General features: G+C 39.7%; 1 protein-coding gene across 1 annotated transcript in view; it reads left to right on the top strand.

Moving 5' to 3' along the window:
- ATP10A (ATPase phospholipid transporting 10A (putative)) overlaps nt 1–14,359 on the top strand; it is a 115,963-nt gene that overhangs the window by 34,863 nt on the left and 66,741 nt on the right. Inside the window, exon 2 of the mRNA XM_061998095.1 lies at nt 8,025–8,229. Coding sequence (XP_061854079.1) covers nt 8,025–8,229 — 205 coding nt within the window. The remainder of the gene's footprint in view (nt 1–8,024; nt 8,230–14,359) is intronic.

Here is a 14,359-nt window from a genome sequence, read left to right as displayed (position 1 = left end):
ATTCTTCTTGGAAGTAGGAAAGTCTGGTGTGTGGGCTAAGGCTGCTTTCTGGAATTGTAACCAGAATAGAGGCAACAACAGGCAAAACATTGTCTTGATTGTTCTGAATTGTGAGCATTGTACCCTGGGACCCACTAAGATACTCGGCTGATATTCAGATAGGTAGATATTTTTCCATCCTCAACCTGAACTTTGGATTGGAAACATTCAGATGAGATGGATGTTCCGGATGGACGTTAACCAGATAAGAACAGAAATGGAAGGAAAATGTAGAACTTTGTAATTTTCAGGAGGAAGTGGAGAAGATCAAACACACTTCAGTCTGAGACATTGATTTTGCCTGTTGAATGAGAAAGTGGTGAATTATTAATGTTCTTTTTGTTAATTGTCTTGTTAATTTAAAATAGCTGAACTATATTAACTTCTAGAGTGCTTTTGTGCAGTGAGTAGGTAACATGTGAGCTTTAGAGCTTTCAAGGAGACCTGTTTGGATGGCACAGTTATGTGGAGAAAAATAGCCTCCCAAACTGAGTATCAGTGAAAATGCATCAGGGCTATTCACATAATTACCAGTAAATAGCTTTACTGACAAAAATTCCTTCAACTGTTAGATGTTTAGCTGAAAGAACTGGAATGATTTTTCAAATGAAAAGTGTTGCATTTTGGAAGTACTTTTAACAGTAGTTCTTTACAAGTGGCTTTGTCTGTATATGTAGCGAATATGTTAATGTTTATGGCCTGGGTCAGGTAGTCCTGAGATCAAATGAGGCAAGTGTGTAGAAGCAGAGGAATGAGAAAGTATCAAACTTCCATTAAAGTGTCTGAACCTATTAAAGAGTGGGATTCTCCTCATGAACTCTGCAGAGCTATGCTAAGTTTACCTTTTAAGGTATATTGTTAAGATATGAAGAGCTCCCTTGGAATAGTCACCTGATGGCAGTCACTTAAATGCAGTGGAGGAGTACCAAATGGAGGATTTATTCCACTGGATTTATGCATCTAGCTCACACAGGAATTTTAGGCACTCAAACAGTGTTTCTAAGTGTTTTCATGCCATTATTTATTGGTTTGGAGGACAAGGACCCTGAAAGGCTTCTACATAGAGCTCATGTCTTACCGAAATTTATCACTTAAGATCTCCCTCGGAAGAGTTCCTACTTTTTCCTTTGTTCAGGAAGCAGGCACAGATACAGGAGATACATGTCTTTAGGTAGCTATTATTTGAGTGGGTTCCTTTCAAGTAGGTGAATCTTTCTCCTTGCATGTTTGCTGAGCACCAAGATCAGCTGAATCTTTTTGCAGTGGCTCAGAGCAGCTCTGTAATGTAAATATTAAATCTTAATATCTGTGGTGGCTCAGGGTTAGAAACTTATCTGGCTGTGGGCCTTCTGCTGAGGTAGCTATCTCCTTTATATCTGTGTTTTTTTGCTCTGGAATGATTTTGACTTACCTAGTGCCAGTAAGCAGTGCTGTCAAGTGCAAGGGTTGTGCTTAGTATTGCTCAGAAGAAGTAAACTGAAGACAAGCACTTATTGTATTACTTTGTTAAAAAGAGAAGTTCTCCTATCTTTAACTATCAAAAGCTTTGTGGCTTTTGTGTGGAGGCGACAGACTCATGGGTTTTAATGTTTGTAGGTCTGGATGCAAATTGCAGCCAGGTCTTCTTCCACTTCTTCCACTTCCTTGTGTGATATTCATTTAAGAAGCCTCAATATTAACCCTTACCTGTCCATCCTGCTAAGTATAAGCAATTGATAGTGATCTCTTCCTATATATCTGTGTACTAAAATAGTGACAGGAATGTGTTAGTGTTTTTGGCAGTAAACATAGGAGTGTCAAGAATCATACCACTTAAAAAAAAATATTAATACTAGATGTCTCTCTGGAATAGTCTTGGAGTTATAAAATCATGTTCTGGAAGACAGCCTTTTCTTTCTTCACTTTGTGTAAAGTTTCATTGTATGTTCTGCTTTTATGTTGTTATTGCAACAACAAGTTTCTTGGCTGAAAAATTATTTATTCTGAGTAGCAAATATTTTATTATAGTGAACAATAGTGAGGTTTCTTTCAACATGAGGTATAATGGAGGTAACACTACCAAGAGCAGTTCAATTATTTCTTCCTCATTGTAAACCTGAATCACTGAGGTTTGCTGGGTACATTTTTTTAATAGCAACTTCGACTTGTAACAGAAAAATTAGCAGTTTTCAGAAAGTATGGATTTAATTAAGTCACCTTTTTGCCTCTTCATTGCTATACACACACATTTGCTTCTAGCAACTGTAATGTACGTTTGCACTTGCTAATCCTCAAAAAACAAGGGAATATTTGAAGTCCATGAAAACAATAAAACTCTAAGTGACCTTAAAATAATGTGAAGTGGTCTATTTAGAAACTTTGGTTGTGAAGAGATTTTATTCTATTCAATGTTTCTCAAGAGCACACTCTGTTAATCTGATTTGTCTGATTAATATCAGATCCAGAGCCTCTTCATGATTTATTTTCATAGAAACAGATGTTATCACTTGTGGTGGAATGGAGACATATTCTGGGCATTATGTAACCTTCTTTGGCATTAACTTATGCTACATGTTTTTCCTTCATTCTGCCACAACATTGTAATTGTACCCAAATGGTTCTCAACACGTTTCCATAGATACTTAGCGTGTTCAGACTGTGTAATATATGCCTTGGTCTCACAGATCTTGTTTTTAAACTCTGAGATCTGCTACACCTGTACTTTTGAAATCATAGTTGTTACTGCAGTTTTGTGCGTGTATTTTAGCACTGTCCACCAACTCTGCTTTTGTAGCCTGTGGTAAGTTATGCAAAGTTAACACCTAAGTGTTAATATGGACTCAATTGGTGTGAACCCTCTTCCCATCTGCAGGACTGACGGGAGGAGAGGTGTAGGATTGAAGGTGACAGCTCCAGCCCAGGAGAAGGAAAGAGCAATTTGGAAAAACTATATGAACATGAAGGACTCTTCTGAGAGACAGATAGATGCTTGAGCCTTCCTAAAGATAGTTTGGCTTGATGTGATAGTCCATGTTTGTGTTACAGTTTGAGGTTGTCCCTCAGGAGTTGCTGCTCTGCTTGAGCCCTGAAAGCCTTAAGTTTTTTTAGTTACCTTAGTCCTGAACAAGATATTTGTCACAGCACTTGTAGCTGATTGATTTGAACATATTTGAAATCACTGAGAGCAGAGATGTACCCAACATGTTCTTTTTCACTGCTCCTCAATTTCTGCCTCCTGAGATAGAAAGGAAGGACTTAGCTTACATTATGAACAACTCGAAAGTATGCCTTGTATATAGCCAACAACTATTTGGTGTCTTTGTGAAGGGCTTTTCCTCTTCCACAGACTTAATTTCTTACTGTTTCTTTTAAAACCTACTGATTCAATGACCAACCTTAGCTGTTAGGGAAGGCAAAGGAGTCTGATTTCTTTTGAAGTGAAGATGATTATTACTTCAAAAGCACATCAGTGGATGAGCTTGGACTGGGAAACGTTTCATATGAATGGTTTGAGAGGCCTGAAACCTCTGGGTTTCAGCTGCAACCTGTATGGGAAGTGGTATGTTATGTAAGCCAGACAGAAAAGACTGAACATCTCAAAAAGCACAAGAGAACATCCTCTGTCTTTCGCTAAATGTATTTTACAAGCCCTACTGAGATCGTTTTAGGAGCCTATGTTGATATTAAGCTAGGGCAGTGTTACATAGAAGCACAGGTGCCTCAAACACTCACTGGAATTGGTGGAACAAATCTACGTCAGCCATTCCTATGCATTAACTGCAGTTTTTGTCAGTGGAGAAGTATAGGAAGTAAAAAATTTTTGCCTAGTAGTCCCATCTTCTCCATTTAACATATACAATTGTTAGTTTTCAAGCCTTGCACTAGTGGAACAGGTTACAGCTGCATGGCCTTACCAAGTACAGCTTGGAGTATTTTCCACAGACTTCAAAACGAGAAGAGGGAAGATTCCTCTTAAATTTCATGTGTGTGTAGTTTTGTTATCTCCCTTTAAGACATTTTGAATAATTCATTATTTTACCAAAACAGTTAAAAGCTATTCAAAAGAAATAATTTTTTTTTTTTTTAATGTTAGAGACAATTTGAAATCTTCATCCTTTTGTAGAAACAAACCGATGTCTACATGGCCAGAAGAGTAAAATTATGGGCATGATCTTTATCAATCTGTGCTGCAAAGGACTCCAGAATAAAGAGTGGTTAATAGTAAAATAAATCTAAATTCTGAGTTTCTGTGTTTCTAAATTTAAAACTACCATTTAAAGAAAAAATCATCAATATTTTTTGCTTGAGTAGCTTTTGCTATTAAGAAAAACCAGTCTCAAATTTGACACAAACCTACAAGCTGTTTTACCTCAAAACTTCATAAGCCAAATATTGCATATGTATTGCATAAATAATATTGCATATACCTACTGCATGTAGGTAGACTAATACAGATTTTTAATGGCAATTAAAGTCATTTTGTCTATGCTCATACACTTGAAAAGTTGTTGCAGTCTTTCTTGTGTGTATTTGAAAGTGGAAATGCTAGGATAATAAATGTATATAATAAATACATCTTGCAAAAGAACATAACCTGTAGAGGAGTTTGACTCCTGCTAGGGCCACTAGAGAGTAACAATAGTATCTACCTATTCCTTTTGCAGAATGGCAGTAATTCATGACAGCATATTGGTTTGGAAGACTTTTCTCTAACTCTCTGTGTTTGAAAAGTAAGAATTAGTATCTCTGACCTCTTCCTGTGTTTCATCATGGTTTGCAGCTTTGGTTTCTTGCAGGATTAACCTAAGTACTAAAATGTATCTTCAGACTTGTGGTAGGTGAGGGGAAGTACAATTAGAGTTGTGGAGTGTTCAAATCTCAACCAAATATCCATATCAGTGTTTCTTGGGTTTCCTGCAACTGTAGGAGAGGCTTGGACCCACTAACTGAAGTTGCTACCTCTCAGTCCTGTGTTCCTCCCAGAATTCTGTGGACCCTTGAACAAAATATTGTAGGAGGTTGGATGGTATTTGCTTAAACTTACTGAAAGCTTTTTTTGAAGTGTCCCTTGCAAGCAGTCCCTGAAGCCCTGTGCTGAGACTGTGGAGGACTATCATCAACCACACAGTAGCAAGAGAGTCAGAACAAACCAAGAATGACAGGGTCTCAGAGAAGAAGCCAAGGCATCTCTGCTTGAAAAATTAATTTCTCAGTTGGATAATTATGAAATAGTAAGGCCTTTTAGAAGCAACTAGAAGGTAAATGGACAGACAGGACCATGCTAGGAAAAATTGTGCTGACTATTGTTTTAGATCATAGATTCACAGAATGGTTTGGATTGGAACAGACCTTTAAAGTTCATCTAGTCCAACCACCTTACATATTCAACCAGTTCAGGTTGCTCAGAGCCCCATCCAATCCGATCTTGTATGTGTCCAGGGATGAGGCATCTACCACCTCTCTGGGCAGTCTGTTACAAAGTTTCACCACCCTTATTGCAAAAAATGTATTCCTTATATCTAGTCTGAGTCTATCTCTTTTAGTTTAAAACTATTACCCCTTGTCCCCTTGCCACAGGCCCTACTAAAATCTCTGTTTCCATCTTTCTTATAAGCCCCTTTTAATTGAAAGGCTGCAATAAGGTCTCCCTGAAGCCTTCTTCCAGGCTGAATTCTTCCAAAGACAGGACATCTACAACTTCTCTGGGCAACCTCTTCCAATGCCTCACCTCCCTCATCATAAAAAATTTCTTCCTTATGTGTCATCTAAACCTATCCTCTTTCTGTTCAAAGTCATTATCCCTTGTCTGGTTACTACAGGCCCTCTGTCTGTCTTTCTTATAAGCCCTATTTGTACATTAAAAGGCTTCAATAAGGTCTCCCCACAGCCTTCTCAATACTGAACAAGTTCATTTATCCCAGCAGAGCCAACTGCCCTTGTGTTGCTCAATACCCACCCTTCCTGCCTCAGTGTAGTTGTGGCAGTTGCTATGCACGTGAGGGATGAGGAAATGCTAAAATAGCAATGCTTTTCAAACAATCGAAGTTAAATTAAAAAACTGTAGTGCTTATAGCATAGTATGGAGCTACGTGCTACCTTTAGCCTGATCATATTTCTGTACTGCTACTCGTATATGCATTTAAACATCACCATTTCATAGTTAAATTAAAAAATGATGGAGAGCAATAGCCACCTGTGAAGGGATTTGGAGTTAAAAATTGCATGGCTAACAGACCCTTCAGATTTGCAGAGCGCTGATTTGTACTACGTTGTGGCATGCTGGTTTTCAAAGCAATTCATACTCATTAGCAGGAAAAGTTAGATGTCGGTTTCAGCTTGAGCGTGAAGGGAATGGGTAATTTCAGCACCTAGTAGGTATATTACCTGCCCTTGTTAGATTGTCATATTTTACATTTGGCTCTCACTAAGCGTTTTTCAGGCTTTATCAAAATAGACGTAATTTCAATTCCTCTGTTTACAAATTGGATGCTAAAAAAAAAGACAATGAAAGAATTCTAATACAACCTTGTGCTACCTGACACTTCATTGTTTAGGGTTTAGGCTCAGTACATGAATAAAAGCCAGTTACGTTACTAATTTCTGTACTACCAGTGAACACAGGACAAGGCTGAATTAGGCATGGTGTGACTATCACAAAGTATCTCCAAAGTAACATTGGCAGGACTCAAGTGTTTCCACTTGATTACAATTCTATTCACGTTACAACTAAAAGTGATGTATTTTAAAATAATATACTTTAAAAAACATAAAATAGCCTCCACCACTCCCCAGTCCACATCAGAATCCCATTCTGACAGTTCAAGTGCTGTCACAGGAGACTCTCTGGTGACAGTTACCGTGCTGACAGCCATCTTGGTGCTCACTTGGCAAAAGGACTTCTCATAACGTAGAAAAGTGGCAGAATAGCAGCTTCCCTTTTTCAGGAGGTATTTTGCCAAGTTAATATTGTGGCTGATTTGAAATGATTTTTTTTTTTGAGAACACAAGAAAGAAGCACATGAGTCTGTACGTGTTGTGAAACTAAAGCCTTGAATTTCAACTGGAGTTAATTAAGCAGTCACCTGTTCCTTTTTCCTTTTGCTCCCAAGAAAAAGTTAAGGGGTAAAAAAAATAGCAAGCCAGCATGACCTTTAAAACTAGAGGGATTTAATGACAGTATCTAAGTGAACAGCATACACATCATACACATCAACGTTTCAGGTGGTCTGTGAATTGGCAATGAAATTACACTCCAAAATAAAAGGTTCAGCATAACTAAGCAGAAATTAGCTATACAACAGATGGTGCTATGGCTGGAACAGAAATACTGCAGACATATTTAAAAGAAATGACAGTATACTTTCCCAGTAGAGTGGCTGGGGCTGCGTTTTTCCACATGACACGTCCCTGTAATTCTAGGTTTAGTGGTGAATAGTGGAAATTCCTTTCAGTTAGGGATTTTGGCTCCTTCATCCAAATATCACATGCACTACTATAGAAAGTTTGTCCTTGTTGTTAAGAGGAGAAGCTGAGGGTGCATCAGAGGGTGGAACGTGACAGAGAACATTCAAGAGCCATGCCAAGTAGGTGTCCTGCACCTAACACTGTTCTCGGTTTCCCCTTCTTGCTTGGAAAGTAACTCCTTTTCACCCGGTACACAGAGCAGCTTCTTCTTCATGGGATCAGACGAATGGCTCAAATCATTAAGGGTGTGAAAGGACAGTGTGAGAAGCTCCTGTTTACCCAATTTAGCCAGTTCTAATGTGAACACATTGTCCTCTGGGCCTTAAAACAGTGTCTTGGGAACTCAGACCTGGTTTTGAGTCAGTGGGAAGTGGCCTCCTGGCACTCTGCGTTGCCTTCTCACAGCATAACTTGAGAGCACCTGAGGACTTTCTGAAGGCACTGTACTCCTGTTACAAATCAAACCAGATCTTACTGGAACCACCTTAGTCTGTGCAGTTTTTTTTAATACGTCCCATAAATGTCCTTTTTTTTTTTTCCAGAAATGAAAAGAAATACACAATCAGATACTGGAAAGAAGTGAAAGTTGGAGACTTTGTGCAGCTTCGCTGTAATGAAATTATACCTGCTGACATATTGCTGCTCTCCTCAAGTGATCCTGATGGGCTGTGCCATATAGAAACAGCTAACCTGGATGGTGAAACTAACTTAAAACAGAGGCAGGTGGTGAGGAGGTTCTTAGAGCTGGTAAGTCACCATTCCTAACTCTCATTTGAGATGAGAATTTATTTCAGGTGAGTGAACTGTTCACCAATCCGTTTTATACTAGCTAAATATGCTTGTTCTAGTAGTGCTAATGCAATAACTGTTATGGTTGTCATTAAAATACTAGCACTTGCCAACAGCTGACCTCATCGTAGTATCAGAAGTTTTAGCATTAGCATAATTTTTCCCTGAATTTGAATAGAAATTATTTGGGGCAATTGTGTGTGGTTGGAAAATGTTGGGGTTTTTTAATGGCTTCTATTGTAGCTTGATTTTTGAAAACACATTTTAACTGCCCAGTGAGAAAATATTTAAATATAAACAACTACTTTTCCTGCCTGCAAACCAGATCAGTTTCAATTAGGAATTCTGCCTGAAAGTCAGTGTTACAGAATATCCCTCCTTGGAGCACTAAAGCTGCTAAGATTTAAAGGGATAGTAGGCGTGCATTTTGGTGGTGTCTGTGCTGAAAAATTGTTTTATTGCTCTCTGCCCACTCTTATCTCTCCCCAACAGCACTATTTTGAAACAAAACAAAATCCAGATCAGTTACTTGCAACAGAATTAGAGGAAATTACCTGAAGTTTTACTTGCTTTAATAATCTTATTGAAATAGTATTTATTTGTATGCCCTCCTTTCCCATCCCTATTGCCAGCTAACTTGTTTCCTGTATTTTGTCAGGAAAAAAAAAATCACTTTCTAGAACTCAGATACATTTTTTTTCCTAGTAGCTCTTTTGATATATTTTGCAAACAGTGGAAGCTGTTACCATTACCACTGTTGTCAAAGGTAACTACACAAGACTGTAGTTATACTGAGTTAGATCATCATTAATGAAGTTGCAATGGAACCAATAGACTAAAAAATCTGTGTGCTTTCCAAGTAGTTCTTTATGATAGATACAGCCATTCTCTGAATAGCTTGTAAAAACATGAGATAAAGACTTTAATCATCAGTGATTTCCACATAGAATTTAGACATGACATGGCAGCTACCACCACCACAGCAAGAAGCTTAATCAGCTACAGACCGAATGTTTCAAAGACCCTGATTGTTTCCAAGCAGCTAATTGAATTGCTTCTCAAACTTCCCGTCCTGTTCCCACTGAGAGGAAATTTCTCCCAGTGGGTAGAGCTCCAGGGAGGTACTCAGATGATGTATCCCAGTTCTCTGCCAGCATAGACTTCTTACGTGACCTCAGGCACATTAGCTAGGACAAAAACTATAGATTGCATATAGGCTGCTGAATACAGGGAGTCTTTCGTGTTTGTGGGTACAATTATAAGCTAAGGGAATGTCCCAGCTCTGTCTCAAAGGAAGACCTGGGAAGGCACCAGTTCTTCCACTCATCCACAGTAGATGATGGGATTTCTGTGATCCAAGATGATGCTGACACACAGCAGGAGGTGTTGGTAAACATAGTGAAAGGAACTGGCTGGTGTCCAAGTACAGATCATCACAAGACTGACTTTCAAGAGCAGTCCCTTACACTGTGTCAGGTTCCCCAGCTTCCTAGTGGCAGAGTCCCAGTTCAGCAGTAGGAGTGTGATTCCTGGAAGCTGGCTGAGAGGGGACCTACTGACCCTACAGACCCCTGCTCCTAGGATCTGTGATGCCTGGATGAATGCCTAAGCCATCAACTGTAGAGTCACTCTTCTGTCTTTAACCAGCAAACACATACACATGTGTTAATACCACTGGAAAACTAGTAGGGAGTACCCCAGCAATCTCATATCTGGCATACTTGCTGAGATTTGGATTGATTCAAACCAGGCAAGTCTGGTTGTTGTACAGTTTGGCAAGACCTATAACCTTTAGACTGTGGCGTGGAAGTGGCAGTGACATTTCCTGCTCAAACACATTATTGGAGTTTGAATTGCACCCCATTAGGGAAGAAGGCTGAGAAAACAGTGCCTACATAGTGAAGAACAGCTAGGTTTATGTGCCAAGCAGCTCAGCATATAAGGGTATATGTGACATGGTTTGCTCAGCATACTCTGCTTTATTGAGGATATTGGTTATCATACAGATACTTGCAGTTATCTTTATAGACACTTTCCATTTCTAGTCCATCCTCCTTCTGTATCTTAGTTCTCTGTATTATAGAATCATAGACTCATAGAATGGCAGGGATTGGAAGGGACCTTTAGAGATCATCTAGTCCAACCCCCCTGGATTGTAATCTATGTAATCTATGATTACAGAACTTTCCTGTCTCAGAAGTACACTCGCAAATATGTGGATAAATATTTTCTAATGAGTTTTAGATCACAAGATGCCTAGCTACAATAGCAGTGAGGTCCATAATAAATTGGCAGAGGTTAAATTGAGGTCAATGACAGCTCATTCATTCCAGTGAAAACAGGACTAGGCCCCAAGAAATAAAGTATTGAAAGACAGTTTGTAAGAAAACCACATGTGACTACCTCCCCTCCCTTAAAATAGCTAAGAAATCAGGAAATATCCAAGCCTGGGTTCCTGCATCAACTGAGTTGTAGGCAAAGTGAACACCTGCAAACACCAAGTCTTCAACAGCTGCAGCATCACAGAGCCTCTCCATAACAGCTTCATGTAAGTTATCTAGCAGAATATTTGCCATCCTCATTAAAGTCCTAGCCAAACCTGTTTGAATACACTGTTAATTCACACAGCAGCGTTAGTTTCCTCACCTCGTACTAGTAGGGATGGGCTCCTACTGGTTCTTGAAGGTGCTGCCCTGCTGAGAGACACTCAGCAGTGGGATAGAAGGTGCTATTTGGGAAATGTTGGATGAATACTAAGCCCACAGCCAAAAGTCAATGCCTATTTTTTAGAATGAAGTTTAGCTCTTATCTGGATATGTCTTATGTTGCCACAACTGGAGAGAACTTACAGTTAGGTCTCGTAAAATACTTTGTAAGATCAAAATTTTCTTGCACCAAATCAAACCTCAGTGGAGTTTTGTTCACATATCTCTTATAGGGCCTGTATCCAACCTATTCATAGAATCATAGAATGGTAGGGTTTCGAAGGGACCTTTAGACATCATCTAGTCCAACTCTGCAGAAGCAGATCCACCTAGATCAGGTCACACACGACATTCATACATTGGACAAGAATGCTTTTACGTTTTTATGTTATCGTTGCACTCAGTAGAACAACTTTCAGTTAGGTTTAAAGCTATTTGGTTCTCTGTCATTCTGCAGCCCTGTTATTCAAGCAGGAAAACAAACAAATAGATTAATGTAGTCCTGACCCTCTCTTTCCCACACTGCTAAACTCTTCCCCCACCCCCCTTAATGAATGACATGCCTGATCATGTGACTTATCATAGGACAAGAAACATGAATTTTTTGGACGCTTCTTAAAATATCAATTGTCCATAGATGTCTTTGAATAGTGTCTCTGTAGCAGTATCTCAGGGATTCAAAAGAAGCTGTGTCACAATGCTTGGCCCATCTGACTTTCTTGTATGAACTAACGTAACTTCTAAGCATGTGCCTGTGAAGCAGGTCCACAAAGGGTAGCTATTTCTATACCCGTCACTCTGCTGGGCATGGGAAAGGAGCAGGGGTGGGGATAGGAACAGTAATTTTAAGCTACTTCTATGCTTTCCTTTTTCTGTCCCTGCCTGCTGCCCACCCATGTGATTTAGAGTCGCCAACAGGTCTATGCCGAGTTGCTTGCCATGGAGAGCCTGGTCACTAGTTTGACTTGCTGAACCAGGGGGTGCACCGAGCAATACTCTCACACACACAACACTCTCTAAATGCCTTCTCTAGGGGCTAATAAGCCCAGCGCTGTTACATTGGGCACAGCTGTCGTCTGGAAGGGCAGCCCTTCTGCAAGCATGCTCTGAAGGATCTTTTTGTGTGTCCCTCTTCAGCACTAGCAGCATATAAGATCCGTAGTCTCACAGGGTACAAGGTCTTACAGTTTAACTCTGACCTCTTTTTAGCCCAACTCTTGAAGCAGCAATAAACAATTATAGAAGCTGTTCTGAATCCTTGTCTCCAATGCTTCGCAGGCATTATTTTACTCTAAACATATGCCCAGAAGATCCAAGATTGGCTTTGTGGGCTTGGATTGGACTTCTCCACTTGTGAATTCCAAGAAACTGTTTTCCTTTATAGCGCAAGTGACCAGAAATACTGCTTATTTTAGTGACATTTTGGTTTGTCTGAGTAATTTATAGTAGACTTGGAACGTACTGCTTGTTAGCTTTGCATGTTTGTTAATGAATGTGATCTGTCAGATGTAAACCTGTACATTCTGTACACGTTTCTACACCATATCGATAAACAAGCTGTGAGAAGAGTCACTGATATAGTCCTCTGTGGCTTGTGTGTCTGAAGATGCCAGTTTGAATGTATACCTTGTTGCTGTACACTTAAAATAGACAAGTAAAAAGGAAAATCACTCAGTGAGTGGGATAAGAAAGAAAAAAGGAAACAGGAGATTTTTCAAAGGCCTTGACATTTTTTTCTCCAAGACTTTAAATACTGTGATCTTTTTATCCAACTACTACAGCGAAAGGATGTGTTAGTAATGTTTAAAATAGTCAGAAATGCACTTCTGCATGCTCTGTCTTTAAAGCCAACAGGACAGTGGACTTTCTTCACACTGAAACACAGACATGTGTGCAGCATGGCAGGCTGGTGAGTGCAGCTAGGAGAAAACGCTGCTAAATCCCACTGTGCGTGATCCAACAGTTACTAGTAAACATCTCTTGGAAAAAAACAAGTGTTTCTTGGTATTTCACCAGTTTCCGTCTAATTTCTAACCCACCCTTGCTGCTGCCGAGTCACAGCAGCTACTTCTGGTGCACTGAATCTAATAGGAGACACAGTACCCAGGAGGAATCAATGTCTTTTCTGTACTCCTCTGCAGGCTGCTGTGCCACCACACCCTCCACAGTTGCTTATGGAATGTTTTCCGTCTATCTGAGACATCATGCTCTTCAGAGAGTGGATAAGCAGATACAGCTTGGGCTGCAAGAGCTCAAAACTCCCTTTCAGGTTTCATAAACTTGATTTAGGATATTTTGATAGTATGAATCTAGACTCATGGAAAACATTTGCATTTCCTTGCTCCACTGTTTTTACTCAGTATGCCTTTTAACAAAATCTACAAAGACTCACTGTGGATTCTGGAGCAGCTTATGGTTTATTAACCACTGGTCATGTCCTGGATGTTTGTGTGGAAAGTTTCAGTTCAGCTGAAAGCTAAGCTAAGTCTAATAGCTGCCATTCCTTCTGAGAAGGTGTGTGTATCCCTCTGAGAGCTTATGGGAGTAGGGGGTGCATTGTTTTTTTCCTCTCCTAGTGTAACCTAAGTGTAGACCTTTTTTCAAAACAAGCTTGTACTAGCATGATTAAAAAGGCTTGGATAAGCCTTGAAAATGATTTTGTGACTGCTTATTTACTTTGTTAAAAAGCACATCATCTGAATTTGATGTCTGCCTGTTTGGGTGGGTTCATTTGCATGCAGACTGTCACCAGAATAACTCATCAGTCCGATTTCCTCATAAGTAAGCATGTGAACCCTTCTGGAATATATATGAACTCAGAGCCTATGCTTACTGCAGCCATGTTTGGTCATCTTTCCCAGCCTGGAAGCTGTGCTGAATTGACAGATCCAGCTTTCTTTCCAGCCCTACCTGTTCTTGCACAGTGCTGGAAGCATACTGGGTACAGCTGGACTTAGGAAACAGTCCCACAGCTCCCTGTTCCAAGCATTAAGCCATTTATACTATCTCCTTCTTTCCCTATGGATCCTAGGCAGAAACCAGTCCCAAAGAGAAGAGAAGATTGGTTTCTAAAAGGGATGCACTGTAAGACTGACTGTTGGTAGCTGCAGACTGCTCTATATATGAGATACTTCAGGGAGGGTAACTTGTGCTCAAGGGTAACTTGTGCTCAACTCACAGGGCAGCCTTGGTATCTCAGTGTAAATGTTCCTTTTACATTCCATTTTTCTCCTTCAAAAATAAATTTAAAAAGGAGGAAAGAGAGCAATTTTCAAATTTTGGTTTAGCCTAAACTGAGATGAGATTTCTTGTGCAGCCATTTGCATTGGTTAAACTAGCTTAGTTTGAGAGAACAGCTGAAATTATACCAGCACAACTTGCAA

Source organism: Colius striatus, chromosome 1 (assembly GCF_028858725.1).
Source record: "Colius striatus isolate bColStr4 chromosome 1, bColStr4.1.hap1, whole genome shotgun sequence".
Classification (NCBI taxonomy): Eukaryota; Metazoa; Chordata; class Aves; order Coliiformes; family Coliidae; genus Colius; species Colius striatus.
The sequence above is the reverse complement of the archived record's forward strand: the minus strand, read 5'-3'. Positions and strand labels throughout refer to the sequence as shown.